This window comes from Phocoena phocoena, chromosome 19, assembly GCF_963924675.1.
Source record: "Phocoena phocoena chromosome 19, mPhoPho1.1, whole genome shotgun sequence".
NCBI classification, from domain to species: domain Eukaryota; kingdom Metazoa; phylum Chordata; class Mammalia; order Artiodactyla; family Phocoenidae; genus Phocoena; species Phocoena phocoena.
In genome coordinates this window covers 5,023,152-5,049,660 of record NC_089237.1, presented here as the reverse complement: position 1 = coordinate 5,049,660, position 26,509 = coordinate 5,023,152, and the positions used below count along the sequence as shown (strand labels likewise).

The 26,509-nt window shown below is 53.2% G+C and overlaps 1 protein-coding gene across 2 annotated transcripts in view; it reads left to right on the top strand.

Moving 5' to 3' along the window:
• The window catches only part of SLC39A11 (solute carrier family 39 member 11), a 342,864-nt gene extending 318,651 nt beyond the window's left edge, over window positions 1–24,213 (top strand). Inside the window, exons 8-10 of one of the 2 annotated variants that reach the window (XM_065897068.1) lie at window positions 20,078–20,176; window positions 22,790–22,948; window positions 23,973–24,213. In XM_065897068.1, the coding sequence (XP_065753140.1) occupies window positions 20,078–20,176; window positions 22,790–22,948; window positions 23,973–24,051 (337 nt within the window). In that variant the 3' untranslated portion in view covers window positions 24,052–24,213. The remainder of the gene's footprint in view (window positions 1–20,077; window positions 20,177–22,789; window positions 22,949–23,972) is intronic. The other variant, XM_065897069.1, reaches the window with a different exon arrangement.
• The last annotated feature ends 2,296 nt before the right edge of the window (window positions 24,214–26,509 follow it).

The following is a 26,509-nucleotide window of genomic DNA, read 5'->3' as shown; positions in this document are numbered from 1 at the left end:
GTAGGATGTGTGCCAGCATCCCCGGCTTCTCCACGTTCAATGTCAGTCACCTGTCTCCAGATGTGACAACCAAAAATGTGTCCAGACATGACCAGTATTCCCCGGGAGGCCAAGTCGCCTCCTTGGTCTACGCAAATAGCGGGGAAAAGTCGCTCTCCCAGATGCCTGCAGTCTTTTCTGGAGTGGAGAACTCGTGCCCTTGTGGTGGGAGGATCCCGCAGCAGGGCCAGGACCCTGCCCGCTGTGAAGAGGGTCCTGCCTGGACTCTGACTTTGGCTGGGGCATCCCGTGCACATCTATGCCTGGTGAAAGGTCCCTGAGACAGGGTCGCCACGTGCAGCTTCGTGGAAGGCTCTGGAACCAGCCACAGCTCCCCTTCCCCAGAGCTCTGCCCAGACAGCCTTACTTGATGAGCCCAGCCGCCCCACGTGGGCCCAGCGGCTGCCCGTGGGGTAGACTCCTGAAGCTCTCATTGCCTAGCGTTGCTTATACAGTTTGGGGGCAGGTAATTCTTCCTTCTCCTAAGCTACAGAGACCTGTTCCTCAGGTTCCCCTCTCTCAGAGACAATTCGGACGTGGGACATGTAACTGTGTGTCTCTGTATCAGTGGTTCTCAAAGTGTGCATCTCCTGGCAGCATGGGTGTCACCTGGGAACTCATTAAAACAGTAAATTCTCGGAACCCACCCCAGTCTCCGGGATGCTCCGGGCGTGGGCCCAGCTGTCTGTTTTAACAAACCCTCCAGGTGATTCTGATGCACGCCCAGGTGTAAGGACCACCAACCCCACACCCTGGGATCCCTGCGCCGAGCCCTCATTTGCCCTGACTGGTAAGCACATGCCTTTTAAAGACAGCCCTGTCACTTCCACTCTTAAACTTGCTCAGCTCAGGATATGAACACAGTCAGTTGGAGATTCCCCCTCCCTTTCCTCCTTTTCCCTAGAGGAGATCCGAGTTCCCAGTGTCCCCCATGACTTGGCCGAGGGGAGAGGCATCTGGTCGGATGCCGCCCTTTCTCCTTGCAGCGTCCACCATGATGTGGCAGGGCCCAGTTGGCACTGGGCACCGTCTCCATTTGGCCTCTATTGCTGGTTCCTGTGGTCCCATTATGACCTCTGGCCCTCGGGTTTATGCACCAACCCTCTTCCAGCCCACTGGCCCTCCCTCCTCTTGAGGCCGCACTTCCAATCCACGGAGTCGGGAACCCTGGCTGCCTTCCACCCACGACCCTGGGCTGTGGCGGGTTCTGTGAGCAGCTTCCCTTAGGTCCCGCCATGCTGCTTCTTGTGCTGGGGGTCCCCAAGCCCACCCCCAGATTTGGCGATTCACTACGAGGACTCACAGCACTCAACACATCGTCGCGCTCACAGCTGAGATGTATTAGAGTGAAAGGATACACGGCAGAATCTGCAACACGGAAAGGCACACGGGGCAAGGTCTGGAGGAAGCCAGGCACAAGCGTCCCCAAGTCCCTTCCCTATAGAGTCACCCAGGATGCGCTTATTTCCGTGAATTGTGACAGTACGTGCAAGTTATTGTCCTTCTGGGAAGCTCATTAGAGGCTCAGAGCCCAGAGATTCTATTGGGGCTTGGTCACGCAGTGCCCTCCGCCTACCACCAAGCTCCTGGAAGGAAAGCAGGCGCTCGGCATAAACAATATGATTTGCACAAACAGCTTAGGTGCAGTGAACGCTCTTATCATTTAGGGAGAGTTTTCTATCAGTGGAGGGAAGAGTTTACCATTCAAGTTCTGAGATGCCAGCCAAGTGCCAGCCTTGCAAACAGGTCTTTCTAAGGAGGAGAGCAGTCTCAGGCCTGCTCTGTTACCTCTTCTCTGCACACTGTAGATGATGAAAAGCAGTGAGCATTTATTGAGCACTTACTGTGTACCAGGCTCCATTTGCAGAATTTTCAGCATGTTGACTAATTTCATCTGCCTCCCAGGCACCATATTGGAACAATGTGATCATCCAGGCTACAGACACCATGTGCACTGGGAATCTTCTCCCTACCCCACCCCCCCAAATTATCTGGAATTTCTGTTGAAGACACCTATCGGAGATTTTACTTTAGAAGGTGGCAAGGGGCTGGGGTCCCTCCCTGGACCACCCACCAGTGTCTAGGTTTCCATCACATCCACATCGACCCACTATTTCTTTTTTTTTTTTTTAAATATCTTTATTGGAGTATAATTGCTTTACAGTGGTGTGTTAGTTTCTGCTGTATAACAAAGTGAATCAGCTATATGTAGACATATATCCCCATATCCCCTCCCTCTTGCGTCTCCCTCCCACCCTCCCTATCCCACCCCTCTAGGTGGTCACAAAGCACCGAGCTGATCTCCCTGTGCTATGCGGCTGCTTCCCACTAGCTATCTGTTTTACGTTTGGTAGTGTATATATGTCCGTGCCACTCTCTCACTTCGTCCCAGCTTCCCCTTCCCCCTCCCCGTGTCCTCAAGTCCATTCTCTACATCTGTGTCTTTATGCCTGTCCTGCCCCTAGGTTCTTCATAACCTTTTTTTTTTAAGATTGCATATATATGTGTTAGCATACGGTATTTGTTTTTCTCTTTCTGACTTACTTCACTCTGTATGACAGACTCGATAAGTCCATCCACCTCACTACAAATAACTCAATTTCGTTTCTTTTTATGGCTGAGTAATATTCCATTGTATACATGTGCCACATTTTCTTTATCCATTCACCTGTCGATGGGCACTTAGGTTGCTTCCATTCGACCCACCATTTATGATTTGCTTTCAACATGTGTGCCTTTACAGTTACTTTCTGTGCCGGGCAAATAATGGTTTCTTCCACTTGCAGCAGTCTTACAATTTTACTTGAAAATAAATTTGAAGAAAAGAAAGGGAGTTGACTTAAAGCAAATAATTGTGCAAGAGTCGTGGGCGTGGCAAACACTGTTAAGGTTGGCGGGAGTGATGAGGCCTGGGGAGGCCCGGCTCTAGGATCCCAGGAGACATGGGGCCCCTGCTGGGGTCGTCACTCACTGATAGCACTCAGAGAGCAATGGCTGGAGACCTGGGTTCTCTGCCAGTTTCCTCGGCCTCATAGGCATGTGCCCAGCCTGTCGGCATTGAAGCTGTTCCTGGGATGTCTTGTCACAGGGGAGCCTGGAAGACACAGGAGGCGTTTGGGTGGTTGAACATGTCTGCCGTAGCTACAGAAGGGAGCATGGTGGCCTGTTGATGACTGACACGTTTTTCATGTATGTGGTGGGGGGGAGGGGCTCTTCTTTACGTTTGTGTGTGTGTGTGAAACTGTTGTTCTTTCTATAGATGGATGAACACACTCGTACACACACACACACACACACACACACACACATGCGCGCACTTTCCCCCCCACTGAACCATTAAGATCTACATATAATAGCCAAGGAATTCTTTGCAGTTACTGACTTGGTCCAGAGAGAAAAGGACACCAGACACGTGTCAGAAGCCAGCCATTCCTTTGAAAACACCGGGAACGTCTTTTTAAGATCATCAAGCAGCATTCATATGTTAAACAAACAGGGATCTTTTTCAATGTTTGTGCTAGGTCCCACCCTGCAGTGGAATATTGGTAATAGATGGCTTCATGATACGAAATATTGCTCATAATCACAGGCTACCCCCCGCCTCTGCCGTAAACTGGAAGATCCACTGTCGCTCTGCCCTGTGTGCAGAGTGTGGTGGGCTGCATAGGACACATGGGTGAAGCCTTTGAGCTCTGGAATCAGCAGACCTGAACTGGAATTTTATCTGTGCAACTATGGGCTGGTGAACTTGGGAGAGATATTTAGCTCTCTAAGCCTCAGTTTCTTCATCTATAAAATGGGTTGATAGCACTTCCTTCATCGGGTCATTGCCAGGGTAAACCCAAAGGATGCCTGAACAGTACTTAGTAAGTCACAGTGGTGCCCTGGCTGTGGTTGCTGTTAGCCAGGCCCCTCTGCAGTCACCACCAGGCATTTCTAAAGGAAGTGGCTCTGATTCGCGGTGGCTGCTTCATCCACCATCTTGGTGTCATCAGTAGCACGTGCAAAGCAGCAGGCGTGGAACCTTCCAGCTGACGATTATCCATGCTGAGAAGCCAAGAAAACAGAGACCTTTCCCAGTGGTGAAGCTCTGAGTCTCCAGCTAGCTAGAAAGCACCCCAGAAATACACAGCACAAGGACGAAAAAGATTTCTCTTTCTTCAGATTTCTTTCCAGCATCTCACCTGGTTTTCCTCAGGCCCAGTCTGCACCCAGGGGCAGGGGGCTGTGGGCACAGTGCTGGTAGGGTTCAGAGTAGAAAGTGGTAACACCGACGTCGATGTTCTGAGTCTTGAGGTTGTGCTGTTGTTTGAGGGCAAGGGTTCAGGGCTGGGCTTCAGGGCTGTAACTTCCCGTGTTCCTGTACTTTTTTTTTTTTTTTTTTTAAATGCGGTACGCAGGCCTCTCACTGCTGCGGCCTCTCCTGCTGCGGAGCACAAGCTCCGGACGCGCAGGCTCAGCGGCCACAGCTCGCGGGCCCAGCCGCTCCACGGCACGTGGGATCCTCCCGGACCGGGGCACGAACCCGTGTCCCCTGCATCGGCAGGCAGACTCTCAACCACTGCACCATCAGGGAAGCCCTGTTCCTGTACTTTTAAGAGAAGTCTAAAGAAGGATGCTGAAGGATGACCAGACACCCCAACCCCAAGGTCTTCTGCATTCGTCCCCCTTGTTCGCAGGACATTGACCCAAAGACTCCCTGTTGTAAACCTGAGTCTTCCTGTGTCCCAGGTTGTCCTGGCCATCAGGCCGTTGACGTCACCAGCTGTGAAATTGCAGGTGTAGAGAGCCCCACGTTTCCCTGCCTGCTTTTCCCCTCCCTGCGCTGCTGAAGAGCTAGCAGGGAGTTCCGAGCCCCTGAAACTCCTTTCACGTGCAAAGGACTATCATCCCTCTTTGTCCTGGGAGCCCAGGCTGGCTGTCAGACTGACTGCATGTTAACGGAGAGTAATCTCTTCCGGGCCACGGAAGGATGGAGGGATGGAGGGTCAAGCACGTTCTAACTACATGCAAACAGCCAGTGATTCCCCACCAGGGCTCAAAGCTCCTTGTTCAGTTTGCATTAAGCTTGCGGTTCAGTTACTTTCCCTGGAGGAGGAGGGGCCGGCGGAGGGGCAGGTGGTGTTCAGCTTTGAACTTGGTGCACGGCCCCCGAGGATAACTGAAGGTATAGTTCGGTCTGAACAAGGGAGTAGGGGGCGGGAAATGGCCCGGGAGCCAGGCAGAGAAGGCAGTGTGACAGCGACTGCCCTCGAAGGCTATTGAGAGCATGTTACTCAGCCACGGAGCATTCAGCTTCTGAGATCGTGTCCAGAAGCCTGTTTCGCGGCTGCAGAAGAAAGAAGCCTTTCAGCCCCTCTCGTGTGGCCTGTGCCGCAGTTTTCGCTGAGCAGCCGTTTCGGAGTTTTCCTCTTGGCATGATCAGTTTGTGCCGTCCAGATGAGCACAGACGGGAAGATGAGCTCTGGCCTCTGCAGCCCCTGGACTCTGGACAACCCACAAGGCCGTTGTCGTGTGGGAGCCACAAAGCTTAGGGTCTGGAAAAGGGCTTGTGGGTCGCCCAGTGTGACCTCCTTCCTGTACAGCCGAAGACACCAAGGTCCAGGGAGTCGTGACATGCTCACTGCTGCCTGCCTGCCTGCCTGCATCTGGGAGCCGACGAGACCTCAACCTTTGCTAGAATTCACGGGCCTGTGTCTGTACGTAGGTCTGTTTCATCGCTGTGCGCATCTGGCACTCTTCTAGGTGCTCAGGACACATCGGGGAACAGACAAAGATTCCTAGCTTGTTCTGATGCCAGGTCAGATGGGAGGGTGACATAAAACATGAGTACGTTATACAGTAGGTTAGAAGGTAAGAGTTGCTGACCAAAAAAGAACAAAAAGAAACATAGACTAGAGTTAAGGGGGCATGGCAGTGCTGGGTGGTTTACATTTTAGAGAAGGGGGTGAGGGTGGATCTCACCGAGAAGGTGACTGTCTTAGTTATGTATTACCGTATAACAGAGTAGCTCAAAGACCATCGGCTCAACCCAGTAAACATTATCTCACTTTTTTTGTGTGTGGGTTAGGAATTCGAGAGCGGCTCTGCTGAGTGGTCCCTGCTCAGGGTGTCCCTTGAGGCTGCAGTCAAGAGGCCAGCCAGGGCTGCAGTCGTCTGAAGGCTGGACGGGGGCTGGAAGATCCGCTTCCCCAAGGTGGTGCCCCCGCACGGCTACTGGCAGGAGGCCTCAGCTCCTTGTCCCGTGGGTTGCTTGAGGGTCCTCACAACATGGTAGCTGGCTTCCCCCAGAGCTAATGGTCCAGAGAGATAGACGGAAGCTGTAGTGTCTGTTATGACCCAGCCTTGGAAAAGTCATACGGCTCAGTCTTGTTTTTTTTTTTTTTTTGGCCGCGTTGGGTCTTCGTTGCTGCGCGCAGGCCTTCTCTAGTTGCAGCGAGCGGGGGCTACTGTTCACTGACGTGCGCGGGCTTCTCGTTGCAATGGCTTCCCTCGTTGCGGAGCACGGGCACACGGGCTTCAGTAGTTGTGGCTCGCGGGCTCAGTAGTTGTGGCACACTGGCTTAGTTGCTCCACGGCACGTGGGATCTTCCCGGACCGGGGCACGAACCCGTGTCCCCTGCGTTGGCAGGCGGATTCTTAAGCACTGCGCCACCAGGGAAGCCCCCGGCTCAGTCTTAAAAAAGGTGAAGCGGTGAGGCACAAATGTCTGAGACGGAATGTTCCAGTAGAAGCGTCCCCTGAGGTGGGAGTAGCCAAGCACATTTGAGGAAGGGAATGGAAGCCAGAAGCTGGAGTAGAAGGAACCAGGGGAAGAGTGTACCCAAAGAGGCCAGGGAGGAACGGAGGGCGGGAGCACGTGGGTCACCAAGGCCATGGGAAGGACCTGGGCTCTGCCTCCGAGTTCAATGTGCAGTGTGTTCTGAGCAGAGAAGCACCATATGCGGACGTAGCAGACGTAGCAGAGGATAGACTCTAGGGGCAAGGGGAGAAGCAGGGAGCCCAGTTAGGAGCCTGTCCCTGCAAACCAGGGAGGAGATGGTGGTGTGGTGGGGGGGGGTCCCACCTGGCTCCCTGGCCACGTTTACTGTTACTCCCTGAGAGAGGAGGTGTGGGAAAGGGCTTGGAGTCCAGCACCGTTTCCCCGCCTCCAGCGACCCAGGCTATGTTCTCAGGCTTATCGCTCACCCTTTCCAGGCCTTGATTCCTACGTGTACAAAATGGAGAATGAACTTAAACCTCCTAAGTGAAAGTAGTAATAAATGCTCATAAAGGCACTTGAAAACGCCCTTTAGAAGACAGTGCCAAAATGCTGGAAAATGTTTTAGTGGTTTGCAATGGTATTTCGTGTGCTGGAGAAAGAAATGTTTTAGTCCCAAGCCCTCCCCTAAAACGTTGATCTGGACTTGACTGCAGGGTTCAGTGACTAGGAGAGCAGAGGGACGAACTTCGGTATCCTGAGGAAACACCCTATAGAGGCACACCTCAGAGACACCAGACCCCTGCCACAAAGCGAGTCACGCGAATTTTGGGGGGTTCCCAGTGCGTGTCAAAGTGACGTTTACTCTCTGCTTCCAGTCTGTTAGTTGTGTGATAGCAGGATGTCTAAGAAAACAGTGTGCACACTTGAATTAAAAAAATGTAAAACAAAAAATTACAGTGGTAGCATCCAAGATGTTGCATACAGATCACCATGCCAAATGTAGTAACCATGAAAAAGTTTGAAACAGTTGCGAGAATTGCCAAAATGAGACACAAAGAAAGTGAGCAAATGCTGTTGGGAAAACGACGCGATAGACTTGCTCGGTGCAGGGTCGCCACCAACCTTTAATCTTTTAAAAAAGCACAATATCTGCGAAGCACCGGAAAACGAGGTGCGCCTGTACAGAGGCCCAAGCCTACGGCCTAAGGCGACTACCGACATGCCACATTCACGGGAGATGAGAGTGCAAAGCCCTTGTGTCCAAAGCCCCAGAACACCGTCGACTGGGGTCTTATACGGCCGCCTAAACTCCTGATGTGAAGTTCAAAAGCAGGCAGCACTGAGCTTCGCGGGTTAGAGGTGAGGGTCATGACTCCTCTTGGGGCCAGGCCAGCGCGGAGCGGGAAGCCCAGGGCTCAGGGGCTCCTGGGTGCTGGTACTGTCCCGTTTCTTGATCTGGGTGTGGGTTTCATGAAATTCAGCGAGTTTGTGAAAAGACATCCAGCTGGCCACTTATAATGTGTGCTCTTCTCTGCACGTACATTCAGCCTCGGTGAAACATCTTTATTAAAAGGAGGTTATGCTCTTCCCAAAAGTCTGACCCCCACCCAGGACTTGAATTCCTGCCTTTATTCTAGAGTCCCTATATTTTGCTCAAATGCATTGTTTTTAAAATAAGAGTGATATTTCTTTTTTTTAAATAGATTAAAAAAAAATTTATTTATTACTTTTGTTTGGCCGCGTTGGGTCTTCGTTGCAGTGTGCAGGCTTCTCATTGCGGTGGCTTCTCTTGTTGCGGAGCACGGGCTCTAGGCGTGCGGGCTTCAGTAGTTGTGGCACATGGGCTCAGTAGTTGTGGCGCACGGGCTTAGTTGCTCCGCAGCATGTGGGATCTTCCCGGACCAGGGCTCGAACCTGTGTCCCCTGCATTGGCGGGTGGATTCTTAACCACTGTGCCACCAGGGAAGTCCCAAGAGTGATATTTCTTGACCTTACTATAAACAAAGTTAAAGTTTAATTATTTCTGATTGAGTATACCACGCTGGGTTTATTTTCTAGCAGGGTTAGTGATTTGTATACAAATGGACTTTTCTTGGTTCTCTCCTGGAGCAGATGGCTGAAAAATCATAATAATAAAATAAAGTTCCAAGTATATTAGGGAGAATTAACCCAAAAAATCGTTGCTCTCGGCCACCGGCACCTCATATCAATTCACGGATGAGAAAGCACAGCTTAGTTTTGCCTGTTTAGAGACTTTCTATAAATAGAATCACAGAGCATTTTACTGTTTTGCGTCTAGCTTCTTTCAGTCAAAATTCTGTCTCTAAGATGCTTCGTGCTGTAGCATGGCACTGGAGATTGTTTATTCTCACTGCTGTACACCGTATTCCATCGTGGGAACGGAACACAATGTATTGATTGATTCTGTCTTGGACGGGCATTTGCTTCATGGCCAGTTTGGGGCCATTATGGATAGGGCTGTACTGTGAACCTCCTAGTACATGGCTTTGAGTGAACATATAAGCATATTGCTCTTGGGTATGTACCCCTGGGTGCTTTTCACATCGCGTAAGGCAGCCTCACACCTGGCCTGTGCGTAGGCTTGACTTACTTGCTGGGATACTTAGCAGGTCAAGGTCCCCAGGGCATCCCTCGGGGACCTAGAGATCCCCTAGCTGTCTGTAGGCTTCTCTGCTTTCTGACAAGGAGAAGTGCACAGAGGTGGCCTGAGTCACCTGCAGACACCACCCTGCCTTGTGGCTTGACTTCCTGGGGCTGCTCCCCGCCCACGTTGGGGAGGGTGCGGACTTGAAGGGAACCCATGGGTCGTCTCATCTTTCCAGCCCGTGGCAGTAAGCCTCCCAGAACAGAAAGAAGGGGTGGGGGAAGATCCCTTGCGTGCTAAGCCAGCTCCACTGAGCAGGTGGGGCCGGGCAGCCCTGCGGGGAGCACCCAGCCCCTTCCCACCTACACGCTCGTCAAACACCTCAGCAAGCTGCTCGAGTGGGAAGCCGGTGATGTCACCGCAGAGCCTGAACAATCAGGCCTTTCATGGCAGGATGATAACAATCAAAACAGTATGTAAGGGCCTGCCACGCAAGAACACACACGCTCATGGCTCATGGGAGGATCTGAAAGCCGAGGTGAAGCAGGTCTTGTCAGGAGTACGCCAAGCTCCTTTCACACTCAGCCGGCCAGAGAACGTAGCCTGGAGAGCCAGGCTGCGGGTTGCAAGGACGCTCACTTGCCAATTTTCAGAGAAAACCAGGACTCTCTCTACCACCTCCCCAGGACGCCTCACCTCCAACCCCAGAACTAACCCCTACGCTGAGCATAAGCTGTGCTTGGGGTTCCAGCAGGCATGTCCCACCGCACAACTCCAGGGGGTGCCGTTCACCGAGAACACAGTGTGCTCCCAGAATTGTGCAGCATTGGGTTTCTGAAGCTACTGCCTTTGGGACAAGGGAGCAGAGGCCTGGTGGCTCTCAGCTGTTGTTTTTACCTTGAATCCCAGGAATCTGTCTTGCTTGAGCTAAGCTCCCTAGAAAACTCGACTCCACTGAGCCTAGAAATTCTCAGATAAGATGCACAAGATCAGATGCTTTTCTCGTTCAGTCTGGGCAGTTTCCCGTGTTCAGATATTTGCTGCGGAAGCAAATATCTCACCTAAACTCTTGCTTACTCTGGGTCAATTGTTCTTAACCAGGGGACATCTTGCAATGTCTGGAGATGTTTTTGGTTGTCCCCGCCAGCGGGATGCTACTGGCATCTAGTGAGTAGAGGCCAGGGATGCTGCTAGACATCCTACAATGCACAAGACGGGCCCTCACAACAAAGAATGAACTGGTCCAAAATGTCAACAGTGGCAATGTCAAGAAGCCTGCTGTAGATAGGATGTTCTGACCCCATTAACCCCGGAGGCCACTTGTTAACATCTGCCCCACCTGGCCTTCTCTCCTGTCTACCAGAGTGGGCCAGAGCCTCAGCTCACTGGTCCAGCAGGCACGAGGCAGCACCTGGTTCTCTTCTGGGGCTTTGAGCCCAGGTAACCGTCTGTGTCCACGATGCTTTGATGGGTCCGTGTGAGGCCCAGAGGACCCGAGGCTTATAGAGTAGCGGTTAAGAGGACCCTCTGTCACTTCCCAGCTGGGTAGCCCTGGAGACAAGTCGCTGAACCTTGTGCATCACTTTCCCCATCTGTAAAATGGGGATAATGATGGTAGGAAAGACTTAGGAGGTGGTGGCGAGGGGTGAGGCGTGTTGCTGCATGTAAAATGCTTCCAACCACGCCTGAAACTTAATCACACTGCGTAAACGGCCGACATGACTATCATCACTCTTATTCCAGCCCGAGGACCTTAGTCTCTCTCTGACGGGCGCGGTAACAAAAGAGAAGCTGGTTTCCGCCGCAGGTTGTTGCAGTGGGATCTGTGCTGCTCCCAGCACAGGCTTTGTGCTGCTGCCGACCCTCGCTGAAAGCTTTCCCCGAGCTCAAGGCCCGCCCGAGACATACATTCTTTTTTTTTTTTTTTTCCTGGCTGTGTGGCATCTTAGTTCCCCGACCAGGGATCGAACCCATGCCCCCTGCAGTGGAAGCGCGGCTTCTTAACTGCTGGGCCGCCAGGGAAGTCCCCTGGAGACATTCTTAAGTGAAAGGCTTGAGTGGATACGGCTAAGGCATGGATTTCAAGGGAACCCCCTTCAAGGGTCTCATTCAGCACAGGGGTCGGTCTCCAAAGATGGGTGTAGACTCCTGGGATGCAGCCTCATACTTGGCCTTGCAGAGACCCCTGGGGTGGAGCTGGGGCATTTAGCACTTGTCCTGAAAAGCCGGGAGACTCAGCTGTGCACAGGAAAGGTTCTTAGGAGATGACGCCAAGGAGAGACGGGCTTTGACTCCAAAGCATCTTCTGCTCTTGTTCGTGCGTTGGTTTTAAATCGGGGAAGGGGAGACAAGGGCAGGCCTGGACTGCCCTGCCCTAGCATCTCACACTGCTGCTTCCATCGTCGCTTCTTCCTGTAGCAGAAGCATCTCCCCATCTCTCTCTAGCTATCGAAAGGCTCCCCACCCTTCAAAGTCCATCTTGAGTGCCACCTTCTCCAGGAAGGATTCCCGGATCACCTTCCTCCCTGTAGGCTCTGTGCTTCTCTTATGGCCTTTGGCAAGCTCTGTGCTGTCCTGCAGTCATTCGTAGGCGGGTTTCTTCACCCGCTATTAGGTGGTAAACCCCTTGAAGATGGGGGCCCTTCCCAACATCTTCGTGTGCTGCGTGAGCTCTCACACATGGCTGGGGCTCAGTGCTGGATTCTGGGGTCACTCCTGAGAAGAGAGTTCCCCCTGGCTGCCAGCTGCTATTGCCAGCCTTGGTTCTGACCCGGAGGTCACAGAATCTGGAAGGGTGGGAAGCATGAGTTGGAGGAGAAATTCGCCTGAAGTCGGAAAGGCCACCAGGCTGCGGGGACCTAGGGGCCTGAGCGTCCGGCTCATTCAGGAGCCTCGGGCAGTTTTCACGCAAGCTGCCATTTAAGGAGCGTCCGTCCACTCTGGGCTGTGAGCTCTGCCCGGCGGCGTTTCACAGAGACCATCCCCCATCCGCAGAAGAGCCCGATTTAGGAGTAAAAGCAGACGCAACGCGCCGGGTCTCAGCGGTGCACCTGGGGATGCAGGCAAGTGACACTGCCTGCAAAGACCTTGAACTTCTCTGTGCTTTTGTTGTCTACTAACAAAGAAGGTGCTGAACAAGGGAACTCGGAAGGCCCCGTAGCCTGGGTGACTTTTAACTCTGAGGTGGGGCAGGAGCGGGGAAGGCAGCCCCTGGAGGGAAAGGGGGTCAGGCCTCTTAGAAAAAGCAGAAGCACCTGCCCACTGGGACGGCCTTCCTTCCTGTCGCCCACCTCTTGGGAAGACTGGTATCTGAAGGTGAGGGTGGGTAGCACCACCCCGCCCAAGCTGGCAGCCCGGAGGACCAGCATTGCACCTCAGAGGCCCTGGCCATCTGCCCCCACGGGCTGGGAGAGCAAGGAATACGAGAGGCAGTGGAGGGGCACCCTGGGGCTCTGGCTTGCGCCCTTGCATCCAGACTGGGGCGTGAGCGCCCACCGCCCCGCCTGTGCCTCCTTGGCACCCCCCGTGGGCCCAGCCCATTCTGTCTGCAGAGAGGCAGTACCTGGGGGTGAGCCCCATGCCTTCCCTGCCCCCTCCAGGTCCCCCCAGCCCCGGGGTTTTCAGCTGCCTTCTAGCCCCAAGCAGGCTGACCAGTCCCCTTGTGCCCCTACCCCAGACGGAGAGCAGCGTGCTTGCTGCTTGTCACTGCAGGGAGGCCAACCTCTCCTGCCCGCGCCATGCCCGGCGACAGAGGGCCACACTCATTGTGGGCCGACCTGACGCTCTTGGGTCTGGTGAGGGCTGGAGGGAGATGTATCTGAGGGGTCCAGGAGTGGTTAGAACGTGCGTTAGACCATCAGAAGCGTTGGATAGTGAAAAACGACAACAACAACACAACATCTGCTCAGCTTCCAAGATTGTGTGCACGTCCTCTGCGGCAAATTAAAATTCTCACCCAAGTTTGCTTCTGCCACCCAGCAGGCTTCTGGGGGCTTCCAAGGATGACCGACCTCATCCCAGTTGGCCCCAGGCGTCCCCCGTTTCAACACCGAACGTCCAGTGTCCCAGGAAACCGGGGCAGTTGGGCACCCCAGTTACCATCACAAAACTCAGACTGCAGTCAGAGAGTCCTGACTTCCACACATTTGCTTACGCTGTGGACAGCATGTGTGGGGGTGGTACGTGGCTGCTCACCCCTCCCCCGGGTCAGAGGAGAGTGAGGTTTTGTCTTCTTCCTTCCTGCCATTCTCTCTTACATCTTGGCATGTTAAAAAAAAAAAAAAAAAAAAAAAAAGACTCCTAGGAAATGAACTTTAAAAACAGCTGGACTGGGTCTGCCCCTCCTAGAAAATTCAGGTTCTTAAGGGAGAGGAAAAGAGAAGTGTGAAGAGTCCAAGCCAAATCCAGCTCCTCTGCAGAGGTAACCCTTCTGGACGGACCCTGGGCTCACCTACCCAGAGCCCCTGCACGTGCACCCCAGCTTCCAGGAGCCATCACCCCCCACCACTGCCCCATGGCCCCTGGCCCTTAACCCTCCCTCCTCCTTGCCCTCTTTCCCCTCCACTTGCTCTCCCCACCCACCCCCCGCCCCGGCCCCGTTCTCCCATAGACTAGCCTTTCCTGGCCTTTCCCGGCCCTTCTCACAGGATTCCCTCCCTTGTTGCTCCCTTAAGTCCTGGGGAGCAGGTCACCGTGGAGCTTGACTTGTCACCAAAGGGCAGGGACCCTGTCAGGGACAGCCTGTGGTTTCTTTCTTAAAGAACCCTTCCTTCCCACTTCCCTCTCCCTGCCACTGACTTGCTGAGGTCCGGACTGGTCACGGTGTCTTTGCTCCCCTGCCCAAAAGAACAAAACCCAGGAGGCAGGGGCCTCGCATCTTCTGAAGGGCCAGGGTTTGGGCTTTTCCTGTTGCTTTTTTTTTTTTTTTAACATCTTTATTGGAGTATAATTGCTCTACAATGGTGTGTTAGTTTCTGCTTTATAACAAAGTGAATCAGCTGTATGTGTACAGATGTCCCCATATCCCCTCCCTCTTGCGTCTCCCTCCCTCCCACCCTCCCTATCCCACCCCTCTAGGTGGTCACAAAGCACCGAGCTGATCTCCCTGTGCTATGCGGCTGCTTCCCACTAGCTACCTACTGTACATTTGGTAGTGTATATAGTATATATACACCATGCCATTCTCTCACTTCGTCCCAGCTTCCCCTTCCCCCTCCCCGTGTCCTCAAGTCCATCCTCTACGTCTGCGTCTTTGTTCCTGTTGCTTCTGAATCCTGTTTGGAACCTTCATAGCCCATCCTGGAAAAGAAGCCTCTCATTCGGGCTTTCCCTTCCCAGGTGTAAATGATGGACGGGAGAGCCCTGGAGATGCCGGCAGGGGCAGGGTGTCCGTAGGCGTGGAGGCCACGGGGGGAGCACAGTAGGGCTGCAGGAGGGGGTGAGCGCGCCTGGAGCGTCCTGCACGCCCAGCGCCCGTGGAGGCTGCGCGCCCACCCCTGGCAGCCAGTCTAGGCCCCCCCGCTCCTGAGTCAGCTCTGAGTTCGGGCTTCCGAGGGACCAGCCCTGCCACCCTGAGCCCGGCCTCACTGCTGCTGCTTCGCACCTGGACACACGGGGCGTTACCCCCCTGTCACTTCTGTTGGTATGTCCTGTGTCCCCAGTCACCCTCCACTTTGATGCTCCTGCGGTTTCCCAGGATCCCCTCCAGCGCCCCGACCTAGTCTGCAGGCCACCTGACTCAGTCACAAGTGGCCGCTGGTGTCCTCGGCTCCCAGCAGGGGCCGGCCCTGGGATGCTCCCTTGGTGGGTGTCAGGTAGCAGGGCAGGGGCTCCTGAGTTGGAGGTGGGTGTGGCCACCGCCCTCATCCTCAACCCCTCTGATAACTTCTTGGGCCAGTGGTCCTCGGCGCGGTCATCACGCTCCTAAAACCTGCAGGCACGCTGCCTGGCGCCGCAGCTCATCGGAATACCCAGGGGGTTTCATTCGATTTCCTGAGCTGATGCAAGTGGCAGAGCAGAATAGAGGGTGTGGAGGGGACTGAACCCTTCCGTGGGGTCACCCCCACAGATGCAGAGCACACGGAGGCCAAGGGAACGTGACGCACTGGCGTGTGTGTGCAAAAGGGACATGTACGAAGGTGGGAAGGGCAGAGAAGCTGCAGTCCAGCCCTTGCTGTGGGCTGGAGGAGCCCAGGTGCACTCAGGAGAGATTCCACGGTCGCCCAGCGAGGCGACGCCCTGCTGAGAAAGGCTGGCTGGCAGGATCCCGAGGGTGTGGCACCTGGCTGGGCTGGCAGCCCCGTGCCAGAGCGGGGGCAGGGCCCAGGGGACGTGGCTCACCAGGCGTAGAAGAATGGGGTTTCTGTGCTGCGTATCAGGATGGCGGCTCCCGGGCGGGATGCAAGGAGGTTCCAGAGCCCGCCCAGCGGATGGCTGCCATCCGTCCCAAGTCATGGCAAGGACTTTGGACGGGGGACCCCACCTCCGACTCACTGGCGACACGGGGCGGCAGCTCCCTCCCGGTTCGGTCTGGGGCGAGTCGTGTGCCTGCCTGTGGACACGGGGGACAGGCGATGGCTTTGGACAGCGAATCAGCTGTACAGTGCTGTCAGACGAGGGATGGAAGACCTGGACAGACACCTTGACCTTCCTCGTTGAAAGAAACCTTGGACCTTTGCAAAAAGTCAAGGAGCTGGTTGTATCCGCTCAGCCATTTGGGGGGCAGTGAAGAGATAGTGAAAAGGTTTGGAGGAGAAAGACGCCACTGTGAGGGTCGGTCAAGAAGGTAGGGCAGGGGCTAGTGAAACATTGGCAAGGATTCGCCCTTAAGGTTCACTCCATCACCAGAAATATATTTCAAAGGCTCCCCACTCCTGGAATAGGAGCTCAGGGTCAGCTTGGGCTATGAAAGTGACAGCAGAAGCCTCTAGAAGAGGCTGTATTCCTGCCCAGGGCTGGTGGGAGCACGCTTGGCAGGGTCCTGTAACTTGAGTGAGGCTGGACAAAGTGACCCAAAGCTGGGTTTGGATTCCTAGACCCGGGACCCAGCAGGTGAGAAGAGGCGAGACTCTTGACTCTGATCCCCAAACCAGCCCCCAGCCCCACCCACCGAGGCCGGCTCTCATCCTCCCCCACCCCCCCACCCCCGACAACAGAGGTGTTTGTTCTCGGGCCTTCTGAGGCAAGAAAGGACACTCTCGACCCTTTCACCCTGCCCTTTAGACTGGCTGGGGAGTGATGGTTAGGGACTCAGAAAGGGAGGAAGCCTAGCTGGCCAGCAGGCCTCACCGCCTTGCACATCTGCCTATTTAAAAAGCAAAGGAGCAGAACAGTAGCTTTTGCCTAAAAATCACAAGCCAGATTTCTCTCTGGACCCTGTCTAATTTCTCCTACTCTCGTTGTCTCCTGTGAAATCGGGGCGGATCTGGGCTGCCGTGGAGAAGGTGTGGGCCAAGGTTCACTCCCAGCCCTCACCTGGCAGAGGTACTTCTGCCTTGGACAAAATCTCAAGGGTCACCCAGGGGCGACCCCCTAGGCTCGTCATCCACTGAGGACGTCCATACTCAGAAAGGCAGCAGGACAGTCAAGTCCAAGCTCATCAAAGTGCCTCGTAAGCCCTCCCAGCAGCTCATGTCCCTTCTGTGCCAAGGGGAGGATCCGTCTCTGGGCACTTCCTGGGTCTCAGCGGGGATGGACCCCGGAGGTGACCAGGGGAAGGATGCCCGCCCAGGGCAATCATGAGTCCGGGGCTCCTGGGAGTTTCTGTGCCCCGTGAGCCGACCGGCCAGCAGCACGCAGGAAGCCCGGTATCAGAAAGACCTTCACGTTCACAGCGGCTCTCCAGGGAGGTACACTTGGCCTGTCCAACCTTACAAGGGGTGTAAATGTCTCACAGCAGTGTCAACAAGAACAAATGAACCAGTGCTGGTGGGGATGTGAGCACAGGTGGGCCAAAGCCAGATCTGTCTGACACAGGACTTTGCAAGGGCATGAGTCTTGACTCGGGGCGGCAAGTACTCAGCCCGTCTCGGAAAGGGGACCTGTGAGTTCTTGGAAAGACCTCCCAGCCGGAAAGGGGTCAGCCCCACCCTGGCCCAGCCCTGCTTCCTGAAGCTGAGTCAGTTCTCTTGTTGACCCTGACTGTCCTACAGTCCCATTCTCTGTCACCCCTCCTGTCATCAGCTCACACTGGAACCTTAGTGATGACGCTCACCTCCACCTCACAGTAGACTCTGATTAGGTTCTCAGGACACGCCAGCTCCTGTGTGCCAAGGGCTTTGGAGGGCCCATCCCAGGGCATCACCCTGGCAACCCTGGGATGCCGGGGGTTGTATTGTTCTTTGAATTTCACGGCAGGGGGAATGGAAGGTAGCACGCCAACATATCGTGGGCCCAGGAGTCGAACACAAGAAGACGAACTGCAAAGCCCAAACTTTACTGTGTGCCAGGCGGCGAGGACCTCAGGGGGCTCACGGCCCAGGGTTGTGGTTCCGTCTTGTCGGATCTTTCTGTACCCCTCAGGCATTAGGGCAGGAGTCTGCCAACTCTGCAGCCCGTGGGCCTAATCCAGCCCCCGACCTGCTTTTATAAATAAAGTTTTATTGGAACTCAGCCATGCACTTTTCTTTACATATTGGCTGCTCTCCCACTGCAGTGACAGAGCTGAATAGTTGCAACAGAGACCCGATGGCCCGCAAAGCCTAAAATATTTACTTACTGGCCCTGTTTGCTGTCCTCTGGATCCTGGGATGAGGTCAGAGCATGTCTGAACCCCTTCCTCTCTAAGAAGTAAAAGGAGAGGGCTGCCTTAGGTAACGTAGGCAAGGATGCCAGTAACCTTGCGGGGGAAGGTCAGCGCCCACTGAGCGGTACCGCCAGGGGCCCTTTGTGGACGTGCCAGGTGGGGTGTCTTCCTGTCTGCCCACTTCATCTTATGAAGAGTTTGGCCTGGCTTTGGGGGGCCACGCTCAATGACCCTGTCAGCCCTAAGCCACCAGAACAGTTCCTTTAACAAAAGACTAATAATAATTTTTCAGATGCTCATCGTCACTTTGATGTGCTGGTGGGTGGATGTTCAGGGGAAGCATCGTGAAGTTGTCCAGAAGGGACAGGGTGAGAGTTGATTAAAGGAAGCCCGTGCAAGATAAATGTAAGTCCAAGATTCTGGAAGGGTCAGGATCTTCCTAAGAGTCTCCTTGACCTGGCAGCTCCCAGGTGGAGGCTCCCTCCTCCCAAGGTGTCTGGAGCTATGAGTCCCGTATGAAGGATGCATGCGTGAGTTGGGGGAATAAAAGGAAACACAGGCTGAGTTTCAGGCCCTCAAACAAAAAGGAGATGAAATACTAAACGCTGGGGATTATCGTAGGTATTCTCTGCCAGAGGTAGGGCAGGAGCCCGTGGCCTAATGGAAGCGTGTCCCTGTCCCAGGATCGTGGGGTAGGTGAGTGGGCAAGGAGGCCAGGGTGGAGCCGGCTGCTGGTCGACAGCACTCCCTGGCCGCTCTCCAGAGCTGATGGGCGGATTCCTGTTGGCAGCAAGGTAGCCGGACGTGAGCACATTGACCAGAAAGCCAAGTGACAGTGGAGTTTCCCTTTTCTATCTAATCCATCCACAACTCCCTCAGGCCACATTCCAGCATTGCTTGCCAAGTGGCAGCCACATGTCATGCCCTTGAGATCCTTAGTGACCAGGTGAGTCCTCGTGGACCTGTCCAGCCAAGGTAGAATCTCGTCTTGGGAGATACCCTAAAACTGCCTCCCTGTTGCCTTCAGACTGACCCTGTTTCCTTCCCATCTTCCCTTTCCTTCCTCTACCAATGGACGTGCAGGTTCAGTCATGGTAGTTTGTTGCGCGGGGAATGAGGCTTCTTAATTTATGTGCGCGCCTGGGGACCTCCCTGGGGGGTCATGTATCGCTTTTGTCCCCGTCTCTTCCTGTTTCTCCTTCCCTTGTACTCCAATACCTGGTTTGCCTGCAAGGCAGGCTCTCGAGGCTTGGCTCCGACTAAGTGACCAATTCACAGAGCCCAGCCCCTAAGTGTCCTGCAGAGGCAGGAGGGCAGAGTGTCACCGTGAGCTCCCCAGGGGCCCCAGGAAGTCCAGTGCCAGTGCCAGACCAGCATGCAGACAGCCCGTGGGGAAGCCCAGCCCAGCCCCAGATCTGTGTCCCCATCAGAGTGTGCATCCGTACTTCCTCGTCCCATTTCTGAAGTTGCTTCTGGACAAAACGTGATCTCTCCATCTCTATGCCGTAACGGAATGGAACCCCAAAAGTGCTGAACACCTCATATGTGCTAGGGACTTCATAGGCATGAAATCAGGCCCCTGGGTGACAGCAGTCCTTCATGGTTGAAGTTAGTACCCCCACGTGACCCCCTGCACGTTAGATCTGAGGTGTAGAAGTTCGATGATTTGTGCAGAGTCGTGCGGCTAAGTGGCAGAACTTGGGTTATCCTAACACCCAGTCTGTGTGCTCCCCGCCGTGCTGTAAGGTCCGTAAACGTGGAGCATCTCCAGGGACCAAGGACAGCGTGAAGCGGGGAGGATCCGTGTCCCATTCCTCCTTGTGTTCACCTGCACGCGTGCCCTGAGCTTTCCCCTTCCCTCACCTGTCACAGGGATGCACTGGGGCCTCTGATACCATAGGAGGGCATTGGGCAGTGGCCAGGGCCCCCGTCCGTGTGGGCGCTCCGTTCTGGACATCCGCCTTCACGTGCCTTCTTGGTCTTTCAGGAATTTAGCCATTGGAATTGGGATCCAGAATTTCCCGGAGGGCCTTGCTGTCAGCCTCCCACTGCGAGGGGCTGGATTCTCCACCTGGAGAGCCTTCTGGTAAGTGCTCCAGACGCCCAGGGTCGGGTCCGATGTGGAGCTCAGAGCAGTCCTCCTGCGGGCAAGAGCAACTTCTTCTGGCCTGGGAGTGAATCTGAAGCTTCTGGAAATGCCAACAACCTGGTTGAATGCTGCACCCCCAGAGCTGGGAGAAGCCTCCAGAAACTCACCTCTTGACCTTCAGCCCGTGGTTCCTATTTTCAGAACCCCTCCAGGGATAGACACGCCCACTCTGGGTGGGGTTTTCTCTCTCTCTCTCGGGTGGGGAGAAGCAAGGCAGACCTTGTGTCCACTCTCCATGTCCCATATGCCCTAAGGAGGCTCACTCACCGCAGCCTGTCCTCAAGAGTCATCACATTAGCTCCCGCCATGACCCTGGTCACAGCGAAGACCAGGATTATGTGAACAGCATCTGGGCAGGTGAAGCTGTGGTGCTCACGCTTTGCGTTTTCATAGCCCCCAAAGGGCTTTCAAGTCCATTCCCTAATTTTACGTTTTCAGTGACCTGTAAGGTAAGGCCCCAGGTCTCAGAGGAGGGGATCATGGCCCCGAGTGTCAGCCAGCCGGCTCATCAGGCGGTGATGCCAAGGCTGCTGCAGGCTCTTCTGCCCCTCAACTCAGGACTCTGAGCCTCAGAACACCTCTTTATTGAAGGAGCCGCTGCTCTAGAATGTACGCTGAGAGCACTCAAGGACTGCTCATAACAACAGTCAAAAAACGCCTTCCAGGGCTTCCCTGGTGGCGCAGTGGTTGAGGGTCCGCCTGCCGATGCAGGGGCCACAGGTTCGTGCCCCGGTCCGGGAAGATCCCACATGCCGCGGAGCGGCTGGGCCCGTGAGCCACGGCCTCTGGGCCTGTGCGTCCGGAGCCTGTGCTCCGCAACGGGAGAGGCCACAGCGGTGAGAGGCCCACGTACCGCAAAAAAAAAAAAAAAAAAAAGCCTTCCATTTTATAGGGCCTTGTGACTTACAAGTTCTTGCATATACTTAAATCATTTTAGTTCCATCCTGTGTCATCTCTTTCTCCATTGCTGGAGACTACAGAATAGAGGTTTCGGGGGAAGGGCAGAGAAACATGGCCCTGGAAATTTTTTTCAAATGTGAGTTCTGTGAGCCCAGAAGCCGTGACTGCCATCTCATACAGGAGAGACTCCAGGGGCAAGGAGGGGAGTGGAGGGGGGTATCTGTGGTCAGTGTCCAGACCCTGAGATTAAAGTGTTTGTTTAACTGGACACACTCAAGAGCTGCAGAGTCTGCGGGCCCGTGCATGTGAGCACAGAGCCGGGAAGCAGTGGCCCCTTGGAGGATGCTGCAGTGCAAACAGTGTCTCCCCCGTGCCCACCATCTGCTCCTGGCCAGGAAGAAGCGGGGGGAGGTGGGAGTTCACAGTCCTATCCTGTCATCTGCGGAGGAATGGAGGGGAAGTTTTCTCTCACCCCCATTTTACAGATGAAGGGACTGAGGCTCGGAGCCAATAATATCTTGCCAAGTGCCCACAGCAAGGAACAGTGGGAAAGATGTCCCAGCACCTTGTCTATTGGTGTCCAGCCTGTACAGGAGTCTCTTGGCGGTAGGGCTTAGCCGTGGGGTTCAGGTACTGGCTTATCTCCTGGCACTGAATTCTCAGGGCTCATGTGGGCTGCTGTTTTAATCGGGGCTCATGTGATTTCATCCTATAGAAACCCACTCTCACTAGCTCAAATAAAGGGAGTTTTTGAAAGGAGAAATCTCACCTTAATCCAAGATGGAGGGTAGTGGGGCCAGGCCCTCACTATATACATGGCCCGGTAGGTCCACCTTGTCGGCAGAGGTAGGTGAGTACAGCTCCTTCAGAAGGGGTGCCGTTGTGGCCGGAACCCCCAAAGATACCAGGCACAGCTGTCCTTGGGAAATGTCCATACCACTCCTAGTCAAGTGTCCTATCCTTCAGAAGACAATGTAGCCATCAGCCAGTGAATGGGTATATAACATGTGGTGTATCCACACAGTGGGATATTATGCAGTCATCAAAGGAGTGAAGTACTGACAGTTTTTACAACGTGGGTGCACCTAGAAAACAGGATGCTAAGTGAAACAAGCCAGTAAAAAGGATCCCCTCTTGTATGACTCCGTTTATAGGAAATGTCTGCAAGAGGCAAGTCCCTGGAGACAAAAAGCAGATTAGTGGTTGCCAGGGTCTGGTGGGAGGGAGGAGTGGGGTGTGGCTGCCAGTGGGTGTGGGGTTTCTTTTTCGGGATAATGAAAACGTTGTGGAATTAGATGGTGAAATGGTTGCACAGCCTTGTGAACATCCTAGAACCCCCTGAACAGCACGCGTTAATTGGGTGCGCCACTTGGTATGTGAATTATATCTCAGTCACAGGACCATGTGGAAAACTTAAAACTCTAAAGTAAACCTGGGAGGGGTGTCTCCTGGAACTCTGTAATAGGGAGCTGGGAAAGGACACAGAGGTGGTGTACAAACAAACAGAAACCAGCAAAGTGCTTTGGCACTGCCATGCCGATCTGATGTGGAAGACAAGGCATCGTTTTCTAGAACTGAGTCAGCAGTCTGGGCATGCCTGCGTCTGCTTGACCCTCCCCGCGGCGGGACGTGTCTCTGTTCTCTCCTTAGGTACGGGCAGCTCAGCGGCATGGTGGAGCCTCTGGCCGGGGTCTTTGGTGCCTTTGCCGTGGTGCTGGCGGAGCCCATCCTGCCCTATGCTCTGGCCTTTGCTGCCGGCGCCATGGTCTATGTGATCATGGATGACATCATCCCCGAAGCCCACATCAGGTGGGAGAGCTTCCCCTCCCCCATCTGTCCTTGTCTCTGTCCCAGCCCGGCTGGCCCCTACCTCTAGATCTGCCCTGTCTTTACTTGCTACTCTGTTCTTTACTCGCACCCCTTCCAGCCCCTTCCCAAGATCATCCTCACCGCCCTGCGCCCCCAACTGTGTTCTTTGAAACTAAAAGAGGAATAACGGGCAGGTGGGTGAAGAGTCAGACCAGGTCATATTAGGCAGTGGCATACATGCCCTGCCCTCCACCCCCAATGAAACAGACTATTATTTTCTTATATTCTCTCTTTCTCTCTCTTTAGATTTTTCTGGGGCTGGAATGAGGGAGAAGTGAGCTCTTAAATGTTGACCACAGCTATTCATTCAGGTTCTCATTGTCTAGCTATAGGCCAAGTGTTGGGGATGGAGGATTCCTCTCTTTGTTTCATTTTGGTTTTTATAGAAGAATGATTTTGAGGCTAGTGTTCAAGGTCAGATTATATAATATCTGCAGGAAATCATCGCTGCTTTTTATTATTCAAGCATGGATTGCAGAGCCATGATGGGTGACCTTGAGTAAGTTACTTACTTCTCTATGCCTCAGTTTCCCCAGAATAAAATGAGGGTAATAATAGTACTGATTTCATATGTTTATCCTTTGGTATTACATGAGTTAGTCAGTTTGCCTGGCATATATATAGTAAGCCCCAATAAATGATACTTTGAAGCGTAGTTAATTTACAATGTCGTGTTAGTTTCACGGGTACAGGAAAGTGATTCCGTTATACATAGATAGATAGATATTCTTTTTCCGATTCTTTTCCGTTATAGGTTATTACAAGATACCGAATATAGTTCTCTGTGCTATATAGTAGGTCCTTGTTTATTTTATAAATAGTAGTGCATCTGTTAATCCCAAGTCAATATTATTATTATTAACGGTAGTAACGTATTTCTCTTGGAACTGGACATTGTGGAGGATGCTTTCAGCCTGGACGCTGTCCCACAGTGCATCAAAGTCTTCCTTTTCTTCCCTCCTAGTGGTAACGGGAAACTGGCATCCTGGGCCTCCATCCTGGGTTTTGTGGTGATGATGTCGTTGGATGTTGGTCTGGGCTAGTTGCTGAAGTACCTCGGACCCCAGGAAAGGCAGCACGAGGAAACAGCCAGGATTGGCTTCTTCAGGACCACAGCCTCTTTCTTCACATCAAAACGTTTTTCCTTTCTCTCCTTTTTGTCTCATTACCCTGATTGACTCTGATCATGACAATTTTTAGTTTTCTTTTAAGGGAGTTAGTGGTTTTATTTGGAATTTCCGGTAGTCACGGAACTACAGATTTTTGCTTGGCCACTACTTGGACTCTTTCTTCGGTGGGAAAACCAAGGACCTACAGATCAGGGAAGTCTCTGCTTTTGCACCTTTGGTCTCCCTCACTGGACTCAATGGCAACTCCTCAAGGTCACCTACAGAAGCAAGCTCCCAAGAGAGAGGTCTCCCAAGCATCTTTGCCTAGTGACTCAGAGCAGAGTGGCCAGGACAGCTCTTGTCTGTCCTTCCCGATCTTTTACCGTTGATCCTCTGTCCATCAAGACTCGAACAGCAGCATCGTGGACAAAGCAACCTACTTCCCAAGGCCCAAGGAGGAACATACCTTCTTCTGCCTCCCCCGAGGGGGAGGCTGCATGGGGTGAGACACAGACAAAGGGAAGAAAAGCAGCTAGTCTTTCTCTCTCTCTCTTTTTTTAGGCAAAGATTGACACTATTGAAGTTAAGGGAATTAGGACGACTGTGAACACACAGTGAGCCCTGTGAAAAGAGGACAGGGTGGAGCTTTGATCAGAGACCTCTGCTCTCTCTGGATTCCAAGAGCAAACCGGTTTGCCGTGGTTTCCAAGTCCCCTAGACATGTGTTTTGATAAGCTTATAGGCTTCATTTTTCTAAGAGACTTGGGGACACCAGCAGACTGCTAGAACTCAACCCCTTCATTTACCTACGGAGGGAGCCACTTAAGCTCATTTAAGTGAACGAAAGACATTTGGAATCTGCACTGGGTCCTTCTCTGTTGACTATTCGGTAACTTACAACGTGACCCAGAGCTCTTAAGCTGCTGTGCTGGATTTTGGCCAGAGAGCTCAGGATAAGAAAGGAAAAGGGGTAGGAAACGAAGAGGTATTTTTAACATTTCCCTTTTAAAGTAAACTTGAGACAAATCATCATTCTAAAATGGCCCTAAAGAATGACTTGAACGAGACTACTCCCTTATCCACACAGCTTCTCCATCAGGGGTGACATAACTTGTCTGCTTCCAACATAGCTCAGGCCTGCCGTCCTCACTGGTCATAGGAGCCTTTGGGACCTTGAGTGGGCTCTGCTGACAAGGCAGGCAGCCCAGGAGGCAGGTATTCAGACAGTGTGTGATCAATGCCTGCCCTGCGTTTACATGTCTCATTGCTGCCAAGGGTGAATACTCTGTTCTGGGAATGCCCTATAACCCTACGCTAGATCTATGTTCGTTCTTCCGGAGCACTGATGATCAAAATTGAAGACACATTCAGAGGTTTGATTGGTGGAGATTCGTTGGTTTGGTGGTTGGCGTATGGGTATTTTTATGTCTTTGTATGTCGTTCTATATAATGCAGACTTCTTTCTGATGGACAAGACCTCATAACTGTGATTAATACCAATAAAGGGGATATTGTTGTGGATGACCTGTGCTACGTCCAGTCCTTTTCAAAAGGCTGCTTCTTTCCAGGGTTGATCATATAAGAGCTAACTAAAGTTAGTCCTAGTATCTACCCTACCCAACACCAGGAGAAGCAAAGGCAGTCCTAGTATCTACCCTACCCAACACCAGGAGAAGCAAAGGAAGGAGTGCACACGAGAAGGGCTAGCTAGATTCATGGTTGCAGACAACAGCATCCAACTCCAGCTTACTTAGGCAAAGAATTTAATGGAAGGTTATCAGGGAGCTAATAGGATCTATAGAGAATCGGGCTTGAAAATGGGTTGGATCCAAGAAAACTATAGAGGTCTGGGACTATGGCCCAATCGCATCTCAAAAACAGCTTGATTTGGAATGCCGTGGTCCCTCGAAACTGGACCATTACTCAGACTGCTGCCATCACCACCATGGGAAGGAGCTCTAAAGTGACCCTGATTCTCTGTGTCCTGGCTTCACGTTCAGCGTTCTGAGCAGGGCAGGACCATCTAGCTGGCAGAGTTTAGATCCTGTGCCCAGGAACTAACCGGTCTTGTCCTCTTATTAAGACTCACATAATAATGGATTTGCCAGTTTGGGGAATGAGTTCAGATGGTGGAGAGCCAAAAGAAGAAAAAAGTAAGTTTATGACAGCCTCACTGTTTTGCTGTTCGACATCTACATATACTTTGATTCTTCGGTTTTGTCTTAAAAACAAAAACAAACAAACAAAACTTCCTGCTTAGATAACGGAGCTGTCCCGAAACTTCAGAATTCCCCTTTCCCCCAGTGGCTAGCTGCCCAGTGGTGGAACACTCCCTTCTTGGATTCAAACAGTCTTAACCAGGTGGAGCCCAACGTTGAAGAGAGTGTGTCAT